This window comes from Octopus bimaculoides, chromosome 22, assembly GCF_046866305.1.
Source record: "Octopus bimaculoides isolate indiv1 chromosome 22, ASM4686630v1, whole genome shotgun sequence".
Taxonomy (NCBI): Eukaryota; Metazoa; Mollusca; class Cephalopoda; order Octopoda; family Octopodidae; genus Octopus; species Octopus bimaculoides.
In genome coordinates, this window is record NC_142949.1 from 26223896 (window position 1) to 26244749 (window position 20854).

At 38.8% G+C, this 20854-nt stretch overlaps 1 protein-coding gene across 7 annotated transcripts in view; it reads left to right on the plus strand.

Annotated features, from left to right (window-relative positions):
- The window catches only part of LOC106872786 (serine--tRNA synthetase-like protein Slimp), a 99409-nt gene that overhangs the window by 29292 nt on the left and 49263 nt on the right, over positions 1-20854 (plus strand). For all 7 annotated transcript variants that reach the window (XM_089339882.1, XM_089339883.1, XM_089339886.1 and 4 more), the window contains exons 2-5: positions 3771-4243; positions 6780-6884; positions 15656-15736; positions 19791-19865. In XM_089339882.1, the coding sequence (XP_089196008.1) occupies positions 3917-4243; positions 6780-6884; positions 15656-15736; positions 19791-19865 (588 nt within the window). In that variant the 5' untranslated portion in view covers positions 3771-3916. The remainder of the gene's footprint in view (positions 1-3770; positions 4244-6779; positions 6885-15655; positions 15737-19790; positions 19866-20854) is intronic.

The following is a 20854-nucleotide window of genomic DNA, read 5'->3' on the forward strand; positions in this document are numbered from 1 at the left end:
TGAGGGCAAACACAGACACAAAAACAGATACACATAAATGTATATACAGATATATGACAGGCTTCTTTCAGTTTCTGTCTACTCACAAGGCTTTGGTTGGGCCGAGGTTATTGTAGAAGAGACTTGCCCAAGGTGCCACACAGTAGGACTGAACACAAAATCATGTGGTTGGGAAGCAAGCTTCTTACCATACATGTATATATATGTGTATGTGTATATATATATATATATATATATATATATATATATATACATACACACACACACATATACACACATATATATATATCATCATCATCATCATCATCGTTTAACGTCCGCTTTCCATGCTAGCATGGGTTGGACGATTTGACTGAGGACTGGTGAAACCGGATAGCAACACCAGGCTCCAATCTAATTTGGCAGAGTTTCTACAGCTGGATGCCCTTCCTAACGCCAGCCACTCAGAGAGTGTAGTGGGTGCTTTTACGTGTCACCCGCACGAAGGCCAGTCAGGCGGTACTGGCAACGGCCACGCTCGAAATGGTGTCTTTAATGTGCCACCCGCACAAGAGCCAGTCCAGGGGCACTGGCAACGATCTCGCTCGAAAACCCTACGAAGGCCAGTCAGGCAGTACTGGCAACAGTCACGCTCAAAATGGTGCATCTTATGTGCCACCCGCACAAGAGCCAGTCCAGGGGCACTGGCAATGATCTCACATGGCTTGCCGGGTCTTCTCACGCACAGCACATTTCCAAAGGTCTCGGTCAGTAGTCATCGCCTCGGTGAGGCCCAATGTTCGAAGGTCTTGCCTCACCACCTCAGCCCAGGTCTTCCTGGGCCTACCTCTTCCACGGGTTCCCTCAACTGTTAGGGTGTGGCACTTTTTCACGCAGCTATCCTCATTCATTCTCACCACATGTCCATACCAGCGCAATCGTCTCTCTTGCACACCACAACTGATGCTTCTTATGTTCAGCTTTTCTCTCAAGATACTTACACTCTGACGGGTATGCACATTGACATTACACATCCAGCGGAGCATACTGGCTTCATTCCTTGCGAGCTTACGCATGTCCTCAGCAGTCACAGCCCATGTTTCACTGCCATGTAGCATGGTTGTTCATACACATGCGTCATACAGTCTGCCTTTTACTCTGAGTGAGAGTCCCTTTGTCGCCAGCAGAGGTAAGAGCTCTCTAAACTTTGCCCAGCTATTCTTATACTAGCAACTACACTTTCAGTGCACCCACCCCCACTACTAACTTGGTCACCCAGATAGCGGAAGCTATCGACTACCTCTAGTTTTTCTCCCTGGAATGAGATAGAAGATGTTTCCTGTTTGTTTACAGTGTTTATTGCTCCTGAACATCTGCCACATACAAAAACTAACTTCGTAGTTAATCTGCCTTTGATATTGCTGCACCTCTTATGTGTCCATAGCTTGCACCGGGTACATCTTATAGAGTTACTACCTACTCCTTTTCTACATACTGAGCAGGGCCATCTACCTGAAGGGGTTTGTGTTTTATCTACCTTCCTACTTATTAGGATTTTGGTTTTTGCTAGGTTGACTCTAAGGCCCTTCGATTCTAGTCCTTGCTTCAACACCTGAAACTTCTCCTCTAGTTCTGATAGTGACTCCGCAATTAGTGCAAGGTCATCAGCATAGAGGAACTCCCAGGGGCAACCTGTCTTGAATTCCTCTGTGATCGCCTGGAGGACTATGATAAATAGGAGGGGGCTGAGGACGGAACCTTGGTGGACCCCTACCTCTACCCGGAATTCATTACTGTACTCATTTCCAACCCTCACCATACTGGCAGCATCTCTGTACATGGCTCGCACAGCTCTCACTAACCATTTTTCTATCCCAAGTTTCCTCATTGACCACCAGATAAGGGATCGGGGGACCCTGTCAAAGGCTTTCTCCATGTCAACGAAGGCCAGGTACAGAGGTTTATCCTTGGCTAGGTATTTCTCCTGCAGCTGTCTTACTAGAAATATGGCATCAGTAGTGCTTTTACCTGGCACGAACCCAAACTGCATCTCATCTAAATTGATTCGCTCCCTAATTAGTTGGGCTATGACCCTCTCTGTAACTTTCATAACCTGATCTAACAGCTTGATGCCTCTGTAATTATTTGTATCTAAAGCGTCACCTTTACCTTTGTAGCAGTTGACTATGGTGCTGCTACACCAGTCATTGGGTATGACTCCTTCGTGTATCACCTGGTTCGTAATACGGGTGACTAGGCTGTAGCCAACACTGCCAGATATTTTGAGCATCTCTGCAGTGATTCCTGATGGGCCAAGGGCTTTCCCTGTCTTCATACTCTTAATTGCTTTATCTACCCTGGTACTGTCAACTCGGATAGCTGGTCCCTCTGTTGGGTCGACATACGGCAGACTCTCTTTCTCCCATTCATTCTCTTTATTAAGCAATCTATCATAGTGGCATCTCCAGACCTCTTTCTTTGCAGCCTCATTTAGTGCAAGCGTACCATCATCCATGCGAACACATTTCTCTCCTACAACATCACTATTCTCTCTCCTACACTGTCTTGCAACACGAAATACCTCGAGTCTTTGGTCCTCACGGCACAGAACATTGGCAAATCTTTTCTTATCTGCTTCCCCTCTGGCTAAATAAACCTGTCGCCTAGCTTCCCTTCTGGCAGATTGGTACAATTCCCTGCTACCACCGTTCTTCCAGTCCTTCCAAGCCTGTTTCTTTTGTCTAATAGCCCCCTCTATCTCCTTGTTCCACCACCACGTTACTCTGGGTCGAGAGGGGACTTTACACCAGCCACAGATCTGGTCGGTGGCTCTCAACAGGTTGTCCCGCAGAAATCTCCAATTGTCTTCTACGTTGTATGATGCTATATCCCCTTCTATTTCGTCAAATGCCTCAAGTAACTTGTCTCTAAGTCTCTGTCCATTTGCAGGCTCTTTAAGCTTCCATACCCTTCTCCTCCAAGCCGGTCTACTTCTGGGCACCCATATTGCCTTGATCTCGAAGTCGCTGACTACTAATCTGTGTTGGGGTGTACATTCTTCGCCAGGGAGGGTTTTGGCTATGTTAAATTGTCATATGTCCAAATTTGGCCAAATGCATTTTTTTCAATATTTAATTTTGTAAAACTAAATCTAATATGATGAAAAGGGCAAGTTAGGTGGTTTTTAATTTTTATATTTGTGCCTTCATATTATTATAGTTGGAAGAATGTTTCAAACTTAGCATCATGTGTCTAATGAATAAACTAAGGAGTGTTGTGAAGGTTGAGTAGCAAAAAAGTCATTAGCATGGCAGCAGCAGTCTTCTAGGAATTATCCCGAATTATTATTACTTGTCTTATGGATAATTCATTATAGGTCTGGAACCAGGGTGCCAGAAAATTGGTGATGAACCCGTATTTGTTAGAAAGACCTGAAACTCATTGATGGGTTGAGAGCCCAAGAGTAACAAAAAAGAAAGAAACTGTAATTGTAAAAACTAAAAAAACAAAAAATAAACATTGTTTTTAGTTTTTTTTTAACTATTCAGCATTCAGATTATTCTGTCAATTCCAACGATTATTTATTGACATTATTTTTAATTAATAAATGAATTATCTTGTTGTTTTCAGATATTGATGATGTGATTGTTTGTTTTTTAAAATGACATTGTAGGGTAAGTGTAAGAGGTCTGATCTGGTCAATTTGAACATTGAACAAGTAAAATATTTTGGCCGGATATGGCCAGTTTGAATGCTAAAAGGTTAAACACTTTTATTTCCTTATTTTACAGTATGAAGTCTTTTCAAGGGAATTACAAGCTGATTATCTGCATTTACCTCCTGGATGAATACAATCCCTGACAGTGATCCCAGCTAGTAGTGAACAAATATTGTCATCTTTCATTGTATTGATACCAAAAGCACTTTCTTTTATGAAATGGCAGCATTCAGACTATCAACTCAAAAACTTCTACTGAATCAGAAGTCAAGAATTTTTTACCACTGCACAACATTATCACCAAGGAACAAGCTGTTGGATGGTTCCAGTCCACAGCATACTGATGATGTCAGAAAATTTTGGTATTGTGGACTTAAGCCTGTTCGGTTCCTTTCAGAGTCTGCTCTCTATGTGAATCGCTCTGTTGAAAGTCGTACTCCTGCTGTAAATGTTGCTTTGAATTTGGCTGAAAAATTGCAAAACCTAGATGAACTGAAATCCAATGTAGCAGTGCGGAATATTGAGAAAATGGATATTGAAGAATTGGTAGGTTATGGCTTAGATGTTACACATTTATTGACTGTTAATAAAAGGTGATGTGTTTATTCAATGAATAAAAACTTGAAATAATATTCAACAATGTAATTACTTTGCAGTTTAAAAGCATTGTTGTTGGCACTCCATTGCTTACAACATCGAGGGTTCCAGTTGATCCGATCAACGGAACAGCCTGCTCGTGAAATTAGCGTGCAAGTGGCTGAGCACTCCACAGACACGTGTACCCTTAACGTAGTTCTCGGGGATATTCAGCGTGGCACAGTGTGACAAGGCTGGCCCTTTGAATTACAGGCACAACAGAAACAGGAAGTAAGAGTGAGAGAAAGTTGTGGTGGAAGAGTACAGCAGGGTTCGCCACCATCCCCTGCTGGAGCCTCGTGGAGCTTTAGGTGTTTTCGCTCAATAAACACTCACAATGCCTGGTCTGGGAATCGAAACCGCGATCCTATGACAGCGAGTCCGCTGCCCTAACCACTGGGCCATTGCGCCTCCACCTAAAAAAGCATGGCAATGAATTTACCAAAGAGGTATTGGTTCCTCCTAACACTAAATCTGTTCTTGCCCCTCTCATCATCAACACCTCACTTAAAGTGATTACTCTATCTTCTGTTCTCCGTCTCAGGCAAAGGGGCTCTATGGGTTTGCAAGTTACAAGGCAACCTCACTAGTGCTGGTGCCCTGAAAAAGTCTCCAGCACACTCTATAAAGTGGTTGGTGTTAGGAAGGGCATCCAGCCATAGAAACTGTGCCTAAACAGAAACACTAGATTAAGACATGTGGTCTTCTGACTTGTTGGGTTGTGTTAAAACGTTCAACCCATGACAGCATGGAAATGATGAAAAAAGAAAAGGATGAAGAAGTCTGAAGGAAGCGGCAGTGTCCATGACCTTTGTAGGCCCTCCAGGACTAGTGGAGTTGATGCTGTTAATGTTGTGTTTAAATTGTTACAAGTAAGCACCTGCAAGAAAGACATAAACATAAAAAAGATTCCAGAGGGATGATGTAATACAGAGAAAGGACAGAACACAGTGGTCAGTGTGGGATTGGGCGTTGGGGTGGGATAGTTACTATGTGACCAGTCAGCTCTGTGGAACAGAGGCCAATTAATGATGTGATAGGAAGTGTAATTACCCATGATGGCTTTAAGTGAGTCAGAGGAGGCTATAATAAAAATAGCAGCCAAAATCTAAGATAACGTAATTATTAAACTGGTTTTTGGTACCTAAATTAACATGAAATTTTTATGGACGGTTTTAATTTGGATCACTTTAACCTTTTTGTTACCATATATTGGTAAAAATTCACTTCCTTTGTTTCAATTCATTTTGAAAATAATGAAGAATTTAATGGTATAACTTTGTCATAATTAAGCTGGTGTTTGGATCATAAATTAAAATGAAATTTTGATGGAAGGCTTTAATCCTTTAGCATTCAGATTATTTCTGTCATGTATAGGCGCAGGAGTGGCTGTGTGGTAAGTAGCTTGCCTACCAACCACATGGTTCCGGGTTCAGTCCCACTGCGTGGCACCTTGGGCAAGTGTCTTCTACTATAACCTCGGGCCGGCCAAAGCCTTGTGAGTGGATTTGGTAGACAGAAACTGAAAGAAGCCCGTTGTATATATATATATACATATATATATATATATATATATATATATGTATGTGTGTTTGTGTGTCTGTGTTTGTCCCCCCACCATCGCTTGACAACTGATGCTGGTCTGTTTACGTCCCCGTAACTTAGCAGTTCGGCAAAAAGAGCCCGATAGAATAAGTCCTGGGGTTGATTTGCTCGACTAAAGGCAGTTCTCCAGCATGGCCGCAGTCAAATGACTGAAACAAGTAAAAGAGTAATATTTATTCACATTGTTTTGAATTAATCATGCATTATTTCGTAGCTTTGTGGTTTCGATGATGAGATTGTTTATTTTTAGAATGACATTGTAGGGTAGGTGTAAGAGGCCAGGTTCTGACAGTTTGAATATAAAACAGCTAGGCTATTTGGGTTGGATATACCATATTTTTAATGTGTATAAGGAACCCCCCTAATTTGCGGGGGCTTAGAATTTGGAAAAAGGTTTTGTAAAGGATTATAATGCTATCCATGTATTGGTGTTAGGAAGGGCGTCCAGCTGTAGAAACTCTGCCAAATCAGATTGGAGCCTGGTGTAGCCATCTGGTTTCACCAGTCCTCAGTCAAATCATCCAACCCATGCTAGCATGGAAAGCGGATGTTAAACGATGATGATGATGATGTATGAGAAATTCCCATATCTTTTTAACCTAATTTTTGATAAAGAAGGGTTCCTTATACACATTAGAATATGGTAGCTGGTTTAAATGCTAAAGGGGTAATTTTAATCACTTTACTATTGGAAGTTTGTATCATAGATACAAGGACAGTCTCAGGCAGGTTGACATCAAAACTATTAATTATATCTTTTAATTTCTTGTCTAAAATATGTAAATTATTCTGTATTAATTAATTCGGGTGCATGTTTTTTTGTTTTTCTTTTCAATATCAGGTGGAGGATTACAAGTGGTTGATGAAATTAAAGTTGAACAAAAAGAAACTAGAAGAAGAAAGAAAAAATATTGCAAGCATGATGGCTGCTTTGAGCAAAGTAAAAGTGAGTCTGGAATCTTATCTTTTACCTGTTTCAGTCATTGAACTGTGGCCATGCTACTGCACTGCCTTCAAGGGATTTTAGTCAAACAAATTGATCCTGGTACTTGATATTTCTTCTTTTTAGAGTTTGGTACTTAGTCTTTCAGTCTCCTTTGCTGAACTGCTAAGTTACAGGGATATAAGCAAACCAACACCTGTTGTCAAACAGTTGGGAGTGGGCTACTGACATAAACACAAAAGCACACACACACACGCGCACATGCACGTGTATATACACACGACAGACTTCTTTCAGTTTCCATCTACCAATTCTATTCACTAGGCTTTGGTTGGCCCAGGGCTGTAGAAAAAGTCACTCGTCCAAGGTGCCACACAATAGAATTGAACTCAAAGCCATGTGGTTGGGAAGCAAACTGCTTACCTCACAGCCATGCCTATGCCTATAATACTTTTATTTTTGTTGCTGTTGTTGTTGTTCATCCCCAAGTAAACCCTGGTGGATCAGATTTATGATCAAAAACATTTCAGTTGTGACCAACCGTACTTTTTAAATTTTTGTTCTAGGCATAGTGTACCCTCAGTTGCATTACCCAATGTGTTCTCATTTTCTCTTTAAAATGATTGAGTGTGATTTGGAGTAAATTTGGCTGTTATTTCTAGCTGGTTGACTGACCACATAGAAGCTCCTTTTGCTGTTGTTAATAATGCTGCTTCTGACATTGTTAACCCAAGGTTAGCCCTGTTCAAGAAATCCTATATTCAAAGGCATTCCTGCCATGACCACCCCATCATATTTTTAGGCATAGTGTATTTTGGATTACATTATCCAGTGTCTTTTTGTTTCATTAAGATGGTACTTTGTGCATCAAGGGAGATTTGGCTGTTGTTACTGGCACGTTGAATAAGTGCATAAAGGTGCTTGTGATTTGTTATTGCTATTATTGGCCAGCTGGCATAATTATTAGCACGCCAGGTGAAATGCTTGGTGATATTTCACCAAGCTCTATTTTGGCATGATTTCTACAGCCGGATGCCCTTTCTAATGTCAACCACTCTACAGAGTGTATTCGGTGCTTTTTATATGGTATCAGCACCAGTAGCAGTTTTGCTGTGGTGGTTAGGTTTCCTTGAGTACAGCAATGTGCCAAGATATCTTGGTGCTTTGTCATCTCCTTCATAAAACATAGTGTCTTAAGATCAGCCTTCATGTAGTGTAGGAGTGATAGGCCAGACCTGGCCAGTTTGAATATTTGGGCCATATTTGGCAGGTTTAAATGCTAAAGGGCTAATGACTTAATTGAAAGAAAAAAAAAAGAGAAAAAGATCTATTAGTAATAAATTAGTTAATTATAAATGATGACCACATTTCTGAATTCATTTTTATAATTATAATTGCTGGGTCAACTTTTCTATCCAGCCTTATGAGTTATGTTTGGCACTTGGCATTAGATCATCAATCTAATACCCTGCTGTTTGCCCTTTGGGTTTTTATTTTTCTGCCTTTCTCTTTCTGTCTCTATTTGTCTTTCATTTTATCTCTTCCTCTCTCTCTCTTTATGTTTTGCTTACTTCCTTTTTCCTTTTTTTTTTCACATTATCGTTTCTCTATTTTCTTTTCTCATTTTTGTTTGTATTTTTTTCCTTCTTTCCTTCTTTCCTTTTCTTTCTTCCCATGCAGTGTGATATCGTCCTACTCCATCTTTGGGTGGATAAACTAACCAGTATCTTTTGATTAGTAACAAACATCTACGTAGGTGACTAAAAGTAGGATAGTGAGTCATGGCAGAAAGAGCAGTCGCGTGACATCACTTTGTTTTTGAAGAAACCATGTTAAAAATCGACCCACTTACAAACATTAACAGGGAACAACAATAAAAATGAAGAACATTTCCATCCTTTTACTGTTTTACCTTATGTTATCAGTTACTGAAACAAAAATAAACTATAGGCGCAGGAGTGGCTATGTGGTAAGTAGCTTGCTTACTAACCACATGGCTCTGGGTTCATTCCCACTGCGTGAAACCTTGGGCAAGTGTCTTCTACTATAGCCTCGGGCTGACCAAAGCCTTGTGAGTGGATTTGGTAGACGGAAACTGAAAGAAGCCTGTCGTATATATGTATATATATATATATGTATGTGTGTGTGTATATGTTTGTGTGTCTGTGTTTGTCCCCCCAGCATCGCTTGACAACCGATAATGGTGTGCTTACGTCCCCGTAACTTAGCGGTTCGGCAAAGAGACGGATAGAATAAGTACTAGGCTTCCAAAGAATAAGTCCTGGGGTCCATTTGCTCGACTAAAGGTGATACTCCATCATGGCCACAGTCAAATGACTGAAACAAGTAAAAAAAAAAAAGGTATATAGAATACTGTTTTTGATGGTGTGTAAGATGAACTTTCTTTCCCAGAAAATGTTTCAGAAAAATCACCCCAAGTCCAATATGTGAATTTGCTTTAAATATTTCATGATTTAATGCACTAATTTTTTTTTTTTTCTTGAATATCTGCTGCTGAAATTTGGGAGTCTCTAATATGTTTAAGAGTTTTTTATACCATCAAATTCGCTGTATGGATGCCTAGAACTTCAGTGTACATGAAAGAACAGAGTACTCAGCATTGAAAATAGAGTACCAAAATATATAATCCTTGTTCATCACCACCCCACCCGACCCTTTCCATCACCCCTTCCCTCCAACCCCTGTTCATCAGCTATCCCCTTCATCAATCACACCCATCTTCAACCCTTGTTCATTACCCCACTGCCATCCTTTTTGTCACTCCCACCATCTTCAACCTGTCTTCATCTTCAGTATATTCCCACCATACTACCCGTTCCCCACCTCCATAAATTCCTGCAACTGCTACCTATGTAGCCCCACCTACCTTCCTGTTCTCTTCTTAGGGTCCACACTGACACCTCATCCCCCCACATCTTTATCTTTCCTTCCCACTTCACACCTATCACACCCCATCCAATGCTGTGTAATATGTAGTAGACATAGAAACCTGTCCCCACCCTGGTAGACTGAAGTGGCTGCCCTTTCGACTGTAGGACTCCGCCTCTTGCTCAAAGAGGGAGGAAGGGTCCTACAACCTCACAAGTGGTTGTGCCACAAAAAAAAAAACACTCAGGACACTCAGTAGAAGCCCTACCAAAGTATGATTTTTAAAAAAAAGATAATAAAATAATTAATTAATAGAATTAAAGATTCTTCTCTGTGATTAAATAAAGAAGGTCATTTTATATATGTATATGTGTGCGTGTTTACGTGTATGTGTGCGTCCATCCTTGTCTTCATATTGTGCAAACGTTTTGTCATTTACCTTGCTTAGAAACAGGTAAGGATTGGTGACAGGAAGGGCATCCATCCATAGAAAATCTGCCTCAATAAACCCCATCTGACCCATGCAAGAATGGAAAAGTGGACTTTAAAATGATGATGATGATGAAGGTTCATTGTATCTTTATTAAATATAAGTCAATGAAACCAAAAAGTAACAAAGCGAACCAGAAATAATGACAATTTCCCCGATAGACATTATGTTTACCAACATATAGAAACAATCTCTAATAACATTCATCTGTTTTTCCCCCAGTGTTAATTGCTACATTTACCATGGTTTATATGTAATTAGTAATTATATATTAAGTTGTCTAAGATTGATGTACACATTAAAGCAATTATTTCTGTACCTTCTAGTAAAATGAGTTTTCATGCAAAGTAGTGTATGGACTGGCTCCTGTGCAGGTGGCACGTAACATACACCATTTTGAGCATGGCACGTAAAATACACCATTTTGAGCATGGCTGTTGCCAGTACCGCCTGACTGGCCTTCATGCCAGTGGCACGTAAAAGCACCCACTACACTCTCGGAGTGGTTGACGTTAGGAAGGGCATCCAGCTGTAGAAACTCTGCCAAATCAGAGTGGAGCCTGGTGTAGCCACCTGGTCCACCAGTCCTCAGTCAAATCATCCAACCCATGCTAGCATGGAAAGCGGACGTTAAACGATGATGATGATGATGATTGGGTGGAGCAGAAAGTTTGTTCTGGCCTATGTAATATAACCTTTTCTTCTTTATCTGTCTATTACTTGATTGCTTAGTCTCTGTCGAGTAACATCAAACATTCCCTTTTCAAGTTATATCTCTATCATTCTGTCCATATAGCCAAGTCTGCTAGGTTCACTTTGCATGTAACATTCCATCACAGTTGCATTCAGCCTGATCCAGTCGATCTCTCTTCCTCCTCTCTTTCATACCACAATAGCTAGATGACAGCCAGGCCTACTCTGCTGTGCAGTAGACCACCTGCCAGGTGAGAGATCTTCACTGTTATCAGTTCCTGCCTTACTCACGCTGTTATTTCATAAATTTATATTTGACATATAACCTCATGTCCGTACTTACGGCATAGTAGCCAGTGGAGGTTTTGGGTTACCTTCTACTCTTTCTATTATCATTGTTATTATTATTATTATTATTAAGGCAGTGAGTTGGCATAATTGTCAGCATGCCAGGCAAAATGCTTAGTGGCATTTCGTCTGTCTTTACGTTCTGCGGTTGACTTTGCCTTTCATCCTTTTGTAGTCTATAAAATAAGTATCAGTTGAACTCTAAGGTCAGTGCAATCAACTTATCACCTCTCCTAAAATTACTGAACTTGTACCTAAATTTGAAACCATTATTGTTGTTGTTATTATTATTATTATTATTATTGGGTGAGAGAATGATGCATGACATCAAAGTGACACTGAGATACAAATATATGAAGCCTAATATACCTATCATGACTACCTGTCTGATAAAGGTACACTATGTACATGAGTCACAACCACATGTGCATGACATGGTGATTTCAGATCAAGATAAACAGCACATGACCTTGCAGGTGGGACCTAGTTAGAATTTTCTTCCGGTTGAGTAGCCCATCCCACTCCAAAGGTCCCCGAATTAGGTTTGTTTAAGGATGATGAATGAAACACCCGTGTTTCTAGAGGTGAATTATTCAAATCCTAAAGAATTCCTCTCAACACATGGCTATGATGCTCCCCCACTTCTCCTGCTCATGATCAGAGATGCACATATCATCAGCCACTGAGGGACATGCTCAACTGGTTATGGTCAAGCAATCGACAAGAAAATCTGCAGTATTGAGCAGAATATTTGCTGTAGCCCACCTTTTATACCAAGACAAAATATGTACATGATAACACTTCCACTCATTTAAGATCAGAAGCCATGAGAGTCACTGCCTGGTACTGCATCTTGCAGAATCTCTATTGCAGTATTTCTTTTGACTCTATACATTCTAAGATCAAATCCTAGTGAAGTCAGCTTCGCCTTTTATCTCTGTGGGTTGCTGTTTTCATTTGTCAACTTTATCATTTAAAACCTATCGTCAGCTTATAACATTTGATAATGTTATCCAGTTGTTTGCTTTCTTCTCTTTTTTTTTTTTTAATCTAAATAGGTTACAGTAGCTCCTGACTTCTTAAATTAGAAACTCTTAAATTCAAGGTCACATTTAATAGATATTTTATGACTACTAATTATCTTTAAAGAGGATGTTTATTAGATTTTGCTGTCATTAACTCCTCTTAGGTTTCTTCATCTGAATTTTTCTGAAACCTAAGTCATCAGCTTTGCTCTGTGATCAAATCTTGATTTGATAAACTTTCTATTTTAAATTGAAATACAGAAATACATAGATGATTATTTTCACCAGTTTATTGTAATTGACTTAACTTTTGAGTTTGAATAAACAATCTCAAAGCATTCTGTGGTGGAGAGGTGTTGTCGTGCAGTGGACTGAACATGAACAATTCAATTGTAAACTATTTCTTAACTAAGCAACCACATGTGTAATATATATGTACTGATGTATCTTTCCACATGTGTGTGTATGGTGCATATTTCTTCGTGTGTATGTGTGTGTGTATATTTGTGTGGTGTATATTTCTTTGTGTGTGTGGTGACATATATTTCTCCATATCTTACATAATAAAATGCTGTGTGTTTCACACTCCTGTCATATAGATAGAGGGTAAAGTAAGAAAACAAAAGCGGTGGTAGTGATTGTAAGAAATGCTAAGTGCATATGAACTTTAGAGCGAGATTCCGCTCTGCAGTAGTTGAGGTGATATTTTATTCAAAGGCTAGTAAATGGCTTTAGGTGAAGAAGGAAGACCAGTGGTCTGCCATCATTGAACTGCAAGTTGGGTCAACCGGGCAAGGGGTTCTGATTCTGAAAGATCCCAAATCTCCTGGGACCCTAGAAACATTAGCAATGATGCAACCTAGAGCATCTGCGAGATGTATCTTAAAACTTTCACTTGTTCCTTTCTTTTGTGTTTATCTATTTTTTTCTATGCTTGCCCTTTGTGATATTAAGCCTTATTTCTTTTTCCAAGAGATGGATATCACATTTTAAAATATCTTCAAAACAAGTTATTGTTGACAAGTTGTATTTCTTTCGTGTCCTTTTCTTCTATTATGTACTTCATCACCTGTTCTTTATTAACTGTCATTAGTAGATTTTCTTTACTGCTCTGTAAATACTCTACTAGACTTTTTCTTTCCATCTGTACACATTCTTCTACTGCTATGAAGCCACTTCCACCCTGGCCCTCCTCAAGTACAACTGGTTGATATCAGCTTTCAGATAATGGGCTCCATACATTGTCAACAACTTCCTAGTTTCTCTGTCAAGTTTCTTTATATTGATTCTTCTGCTAAGACGCCAGTCATAAGCTTCTACATTAGTGGTAAACAGATTATAGGTAAAAAATTTGATGCGAAGGGCTCCTTGAAGCATAGCATCGTTCATCCACTTGTCATCCAGGCAGGGATGTAACCATGCTGCAGGCAACAATCCTTTCAACCAACTGTGTAAAGTTCTTCAGCCAATAGCCTTGTACTCTATCTGGGCCTGGTTCTTTCCAATTTGCTATTTTTTAAAAACTTCTGTCTCACTGTATATAGGTTAATTCCGGCATTTTTTTTGTCTTGGTACAGTTGCAAGTTATCTTTCCAAGTTTGTTTATCACTTTGTGTTTTCTTTGTGTTTTGCTGGCCTTCCTCAAAATTCTTTACTTTCTTCCACATCTGGAATCAGTTCCTGACATTGGTTTCCTTCTTTTTCTTCAAATAGACACCTTCTATTTGATTGGCACAGTCTATTCTGTTCAAAACCTTTGCATCTAGCATCATATCTTTTCAATTTGGCCTTTAATACTGTCACCTTTTGTGTGAATTCTTCATGTACCATTTGATTTCTCTTTTCTTCTAACCTGTACTGTCCATTCCATTTTCTGATTGCTACCTTATTCTTGAGCTCTCCTTTATCCTATTCAATTGTCCCAGCTCTTTCTCTGTCTTTTCCAGCTTCATTCTTATTCTCTTCCTCCAGTTTGGTTCTTTCTTTTCATTTGCTTTTTATATCTTCAGAACCCATTATATATATATATATATATATATATATATATATATATATATAAACAGAAACCCATTATATATATATATATATATATATATATATATATCACTCCAATAATCACTCCGGAAAGGAATATTCGGATAGAATGGGGCTTGCTAAAACTAGGCCGAAACAGCTGTAAGATTAATCTTCTGTTCATCCTCTAATTCCTTATGTATTTTGTACTTCTATATGTAAACCAGGTTGGCAAAATAACATAGTCTGCCATAGACACCTGTGCTTTGGTTCTTTCTTTCTTTTTCTTTGTCACTTTTGCTTTGAATTAAATTAATGAATTCAACGGGATACACCGTCTGCAAGTAGTTGGGTTCAGCATATTATCCTCCATTTTCTAATTGTTATACAAATTTTGGGTAAAACCTCCACTTTTACCCGCTCCCATTGATTGCACCTAGTATAGCACTAGTGTAGCAATAATTGAGTACCCTCCCAGCAGTATACTGGATAGATACTATCCCTTAGTGGACAGAAACACACCAGCATTGGTTGTCAAGCGATAGCATGGGTGGAGGGAACAAGCACAGACACACATGCAAATATATATATATATATATATATATATATATATATATATATATATATATGACAGGCTTCTTCCTATTTCAATCTACCAAATCCACTCACAAGGCTTTGGTTGGCCCAAGGCTATAGAAGACACTTGCCCAAGGTGCCATGCAGTGGAACTGAACCCATAACCATGTGGTTGGGAAGCAAGCTTTTTACCACACAGCCATGCCTGCACTTATATATATATATATATATATATCAATGTGTGTGTGTCTTTGTGTCTGTGTTTGTCCTCCCATCACCACTTGACAACCATTGTTGCTGTATCTACATTCCTGTAACTTAGCAGTTTGGCAAAAGAGACCAATAGAATAAGTACTAGGCTTACAAAGTATAAGTCCTGAGGCCAATTTCATCAACTAGATTGAATTTTAAAACCATAACAATGTCATGTGGATAATTCATATTTTTCAAATAATTTGCCCATTATATATAATACATATGTGTGTGTGTCTGTATGTTGTGTCTTTTTGTCTTGATGTCACATGATAGTTGTGAGTGACACTTTAATACACTTGTGCCTATATTGATTAAAGGGGATCTGTATAAGGATGGAAATATATTAAAATGAAGCACATCACACTTGAGGGCTACACACACCAACACAAGCCAATAGAGACAATGTGATGATCATGATGAGGATACTGCTAACATCAACAGTAGATAAATGCATATTCTTTTTTTTTTTTTCTTTGTGTTTTTAGGAAACAGAAGATGTCAAACGATCAAAAGAGCTGCTGAAGTCTCGTGGGAAATCTCTGAGACAGCTTTTAAAGACTTTAAATGTAAGTTTATATTTGATTGAAAGAATGTTGTTACTTCATTGACAGTGTATTTGTGTGTTTGTGTGTGTATACGTGCACAGGAATGTGCATCTAAAAAAACAAAGAGAAGACAACATTTTGAGAGAAATAAAATATTGACATTTTTACTAAAATATGCTACTGGTTGTAAATAAATGAAATCAATCTGGAAGAACATGTGAACTTCCATAACTGATATTATTAAAGATGAATTTCATTTATTTTAATTCAATTCATTTTCCTTTTATATCGCCGTGACTAAATTGTCTTAAAAACAATTGAAACCAGAAGCAATATTTGGATAAAAATCTTCTCATCACTGATGAGAAGATTCAGCAAGCTCAAGAGATGGTAATGGTGAACCGGCGATTTATCGTCGATGAGATAGCTTGTTCTCTGCAGATTAGTCATGGTTCTGCCTATTAAATCATCCACGATGAGCTCGGCTTCCATAAAGTCTGTGCTAGATGAGTGCCAAGAGAGCTTACTGCAGAGCACAAGCACAAACATCTTGAGATCTATGAACATTTACTCGATCACTACAACAATGAAGGTGAGAAATATTTTAGTAGAATAGTCACAGGAGTTGAAATGTAGGTCCATCATTATGAGGCAGAATCCATAAGACAGAGTATGGAGTGGAAACATCCTGGCTTGCCAATTACAAAGAAATTTAAGACTCAGTCTTCCACAGGAAAGGTGATGCTAACCCTTTTTTGGGACTCAAAAGGGTCTATACAGGAAGACTGCCTGGAAAAGGGGTGTACTATCAATAGTATAAGATACAGTGCTTTGCTGGCTAACAAACTGAAGCCAGCAATTTGCACTAAACACCAAAACCTATTATCAAAGAAAGTTTTGTTGTTGCATGACAATGCATGCCCACACATGACTGCCCAGACCCTTGAAACCGTTAACCAATTAGTTTTTGAGGTGCTGGAACACCCTGCCTACAGCTCAGATCTCACCCCTTCCAACTATCATATCTTTGGACTGCTCAAAGATGGTTTACAAGGTTTTCAATTTCCTATGGATGAAGATGTAAAGGAAGTGGTGCAGCTGGAAACCTTCTTCTTGGAGGGAACATGCAAGCTTGTGGACTGCTGGTCCAAGTGCATTGAAAAGGAAGGAGACTATATAGAAAAATGACGTACTATCCCCTGCTTTTGTGTAATTACATCAAAGAAACAAGAGTGTGTATAATTTTTGACTCTTCCTCGTTTGATACACAAAATATTTCAACAACTTTTTAAATACAATTCCTTTTTACTCTCCTTTACTTGTTTCAGTCATTTGACTGGCTGTGCTCGAGTACCGCCTTTTAGTCGAGCAAATATCGAACCCAGGACTTATTCTTTGTAAGCCTAGTACTTATTCTATCGGTCTCTTTTGCCGAACCGCTAAGCTACAGGGACGTAAACACACCACCATCGGTTGTCAAGCGATGCTGCGGGGACAAACACAGATACACACACATATACACACATATACATATATACGACGGGCTTCTTTCAGTTTCCGTCTACCAAATCCACTCACAAGGCTTTGGTCAGCCTGAGGCTATAGTAGAAGACACTTGCCCAAGGTGCCACACAGTGGGACTGAACCTGGAACCATGTGGTTCGTAAGCAAGCTACTTACCACACAGCCACTCCTGCACTTAATAATATTTAATTATAAAAATATCATAGGATTATCACTGAATGGCCATAGAAGTCCACCTGACTAAAATAGGAATCTAAGGGATCCTTTGGTAAAATATGGTTGAGAAACACCGATCTAAAGGATTCCAATCTAAAGAGATTTGATTGCTATTTCTAGCTGGTTAACTAACTGTGTTTCAAAAGATTAAACTGAAGTGAAGAAGGTTTACTTTTGAGAGTATGTCAGTCTGAATTGGACATCTTTGCAATTGAGTGACTATAAAAATATCAGAACAAAAAAAAAAAATGGTTACTATTTAGTAAGGAAGAGAAGAGTAGTACCCATAATGCATTTTTTTTAAGAGCTACCAAGAAAAATGGGAAGAGGGAGGGAAGTGTCTATGAAACAAAGACTGTACCTTGAATGTTTGCAACAGATTGGATTCTGCCAAAAAGCTCCCACCCCCAATGCGAACATTTTCATTTCAGTGAGAATTTGTTGAGTCATTAAGAAAAAATTTGCATAGGTGCAGGAATGGCTATGTGGCAAGAAGTTTGCTTCCCAATCACATGGTTCTGGGTTCAGTACCACTGTGTGACACATTGGACAAATGTCTTCTACTGTAGCCTCAGGCTGACCAAAGTCTTGTGAGTGGATTTGGTAGACTGAAACTGAAAGAAACACATTGTGTAACTACCTACCTACCTATCCACCCACCCTTATATGTATGTATTTGTTGTTTGTGCGCGCATACTTGTATGTTTCAACAAGTGAAAGCTGTCACTGATTGAATTTTTATTTTAATTATGTCTCTTTTTTTTTTGCTTTTTCTTGTTGACTTGCACAATTGTTCCATTGTTAAAATGTAAAGGAGGGATGGGCTTTTTTTTCACAAATTTTCATATCTGTATATTTTTACAGTGAGTAGTTTTTATAGTCGGTTGCTCTTTCTACTACTAATACCTCAATGAATGTAGGAATGGGCCGAGACAAAATGTAATACTGAATTCAAACTACGTCATACTACTACACTAGAAAATACTACTATATAGTACTACAATATAATACTATTATCTCATTTTTGTCATGATTTCCTCCAGTGATAGTCTTTCAAGTCTCTCTCTCTCTCTCTCTCTGCCTCACTAGTGTCTTCTTACTGCTATTTCTGTTTCCTGAGGCGAAGCTGGCCATTACTTGTCCATGATGCACCCACCCATTCCCACCCCCTCCACCTATACCAGAAATCTCTTCTATTATACTGGAGACTTCTATAGAGCTCTGTTTCACTTCTGTACCAGAAGACTTCCATAAGGTCATAGAGATAGTCAGAGTGTGCGATGGAGTACTTAAGCTCAGGCTAGTCTTGCAGAATAGTATAGCAACGATTATCTCTGCCTATGCCTCACAAGCAGGCCTACCAAATGAACAGAAGGACTACTTTTATGATATTCTTCTGCAGGCTACCTCCAAGATGAGTGACAATGATCTCATCTTCATGGCTGGGGATTTCAATGGGCATGTCAGGTGGCAGCCCGGTATCTTCCATGGTGTACATGGGGGCCATGGAATTGGTTCCTGAAACGAAGAGGAAATAAGGCTACTGAAGTTCTATGATGCAAATAGCTTGTTGCTCTGCAACACCAACTTCAGGAAGCTAGCCAGTCACCTGATAACCTACCAATTATTCATTTATTCTTTTACTTGTTATTCATTTATTCTTTTACTTGTTATTCATTTATTCTTTTACTTGTTTCAGTCATTTGACTGCAGCCATGCTGGTACACTGCCTTTCGTTGAACAAATCAACCCCAGCACTTAGTCTTTGTAAGCCTAGCACTTATTGTATCGGTCTCTTTTGCTGAACCACTAGGTTACAGGGATGTAAACACACCAACATCGGTTGTCAAGTGACAAATACAGACACACAAATCACTGGACTGGCTCCTCTGCGGGTGGCACGTAAAAACCACCATTTTGAGCGTGGCTGTTGCCAGTACCGTGTGACTGGCCCTCGTGCCAATGGCACGTTAAAGCACCCACTACACTCTCAGAGTGGTTGGCGTTAGGAAGGGCATCCAGCTGTAGAAACTCTGCCAGATCAGATTGGAGCCTAGTGCAGCCATCTGGCTTGCCAGTCCTCAGTCAAATTGTCCAACCCATGCTAGCATGGAAAGCTGACATTAAACGATGATGATGATGATGATGATGATGATATACAATGGGCTTCTTTCAGTTTTCATCTACCAAATTCACTCAAGTCTACAGTAGAAAACACTTGCCCAAGGCGCCACACAGTGGGACTGAACCTAGAATCACGTGTTTGGGAAGTAAGCTTCTTATCACACAGCCATGCCTGAACCAATTATTTAATTATTTTACTTATTTCTTGCAGGCTGATTTCAATATTCTGGAAGAAACCGTAATTATGCGAAGTTTGAAGTTACCAAATGTGCTACACAGAGACACAGTAAGTTGTCATCATTGTTGTCATTGTTTAGCCCCAGGCCAGTCCTGATCAAGTCCTGTAGGTTGTCAGTGAAATGACTAAGTGGAATTCTTAGATGCATTGTTCCAGATGTTACAAGACTTCTCTGGGTGAAGACCTCAACATTGTGAACAGTCTTGTGGGTTTTTCTAAGGGGAACTTGCCATGTTCCTTTCTTTATCAAATCAAGTATATGTCAAATACAGAATGTGAGATATAAGATTATATATCAGAATAAAAATGTCTGGTACTAAAATGGTGATTAGAGGAAGAAGATAGCAGAGAACTATGGGTATTTATAGGTGGTTAGTACCAAGTGGGGTAATTACACTATACATAGTTTTAATTTTAAATTATCCTCTATTATTATTTTCAAATTTACCTATATTGGGAGGTATATATAATTTGTTATATAATTTTAGTGATATTTAATTCATATATTTAATTTAAATAACTGCATTATTAAATTTTTATTTATTTATTTATATAGTCTATTCAAGTGCTTTAGAAATAAAATTATGTGGTTATTTGATTCAGGGGTTGGGGGTTCAGTACTTCATTTTACTAAATGTAAACTTACTTCAGTGCCTACAGTTAACTCCTCATTCATCGTATGTGTTTAATAATTCATCTCTAGACTGTAGTAGTTTCATAAATTCAGTTATGCATAACAAACACATTTTATTCCCAATATTATAAGAGTGGGCTCTACCTATAATACTCCAATTAAGTGTGTACTCTCTTTTTCTAGATTTTAATTCCCATATATATTTACTTAAGCCTGTAGACTTACTTAAATTGGGATTTCAAAAGGTCTGGTAGTGTTGGGATATTCTTTTTCTAATTTCATATTTTTTGAATTATCTGAAATAGAATACCCTCATATCGATTAATCCCCCAAAATTGAATTAATATTGACTTTTATTAGGTACTTTGTATATTTATAGATAAATATATAAATATATGATATA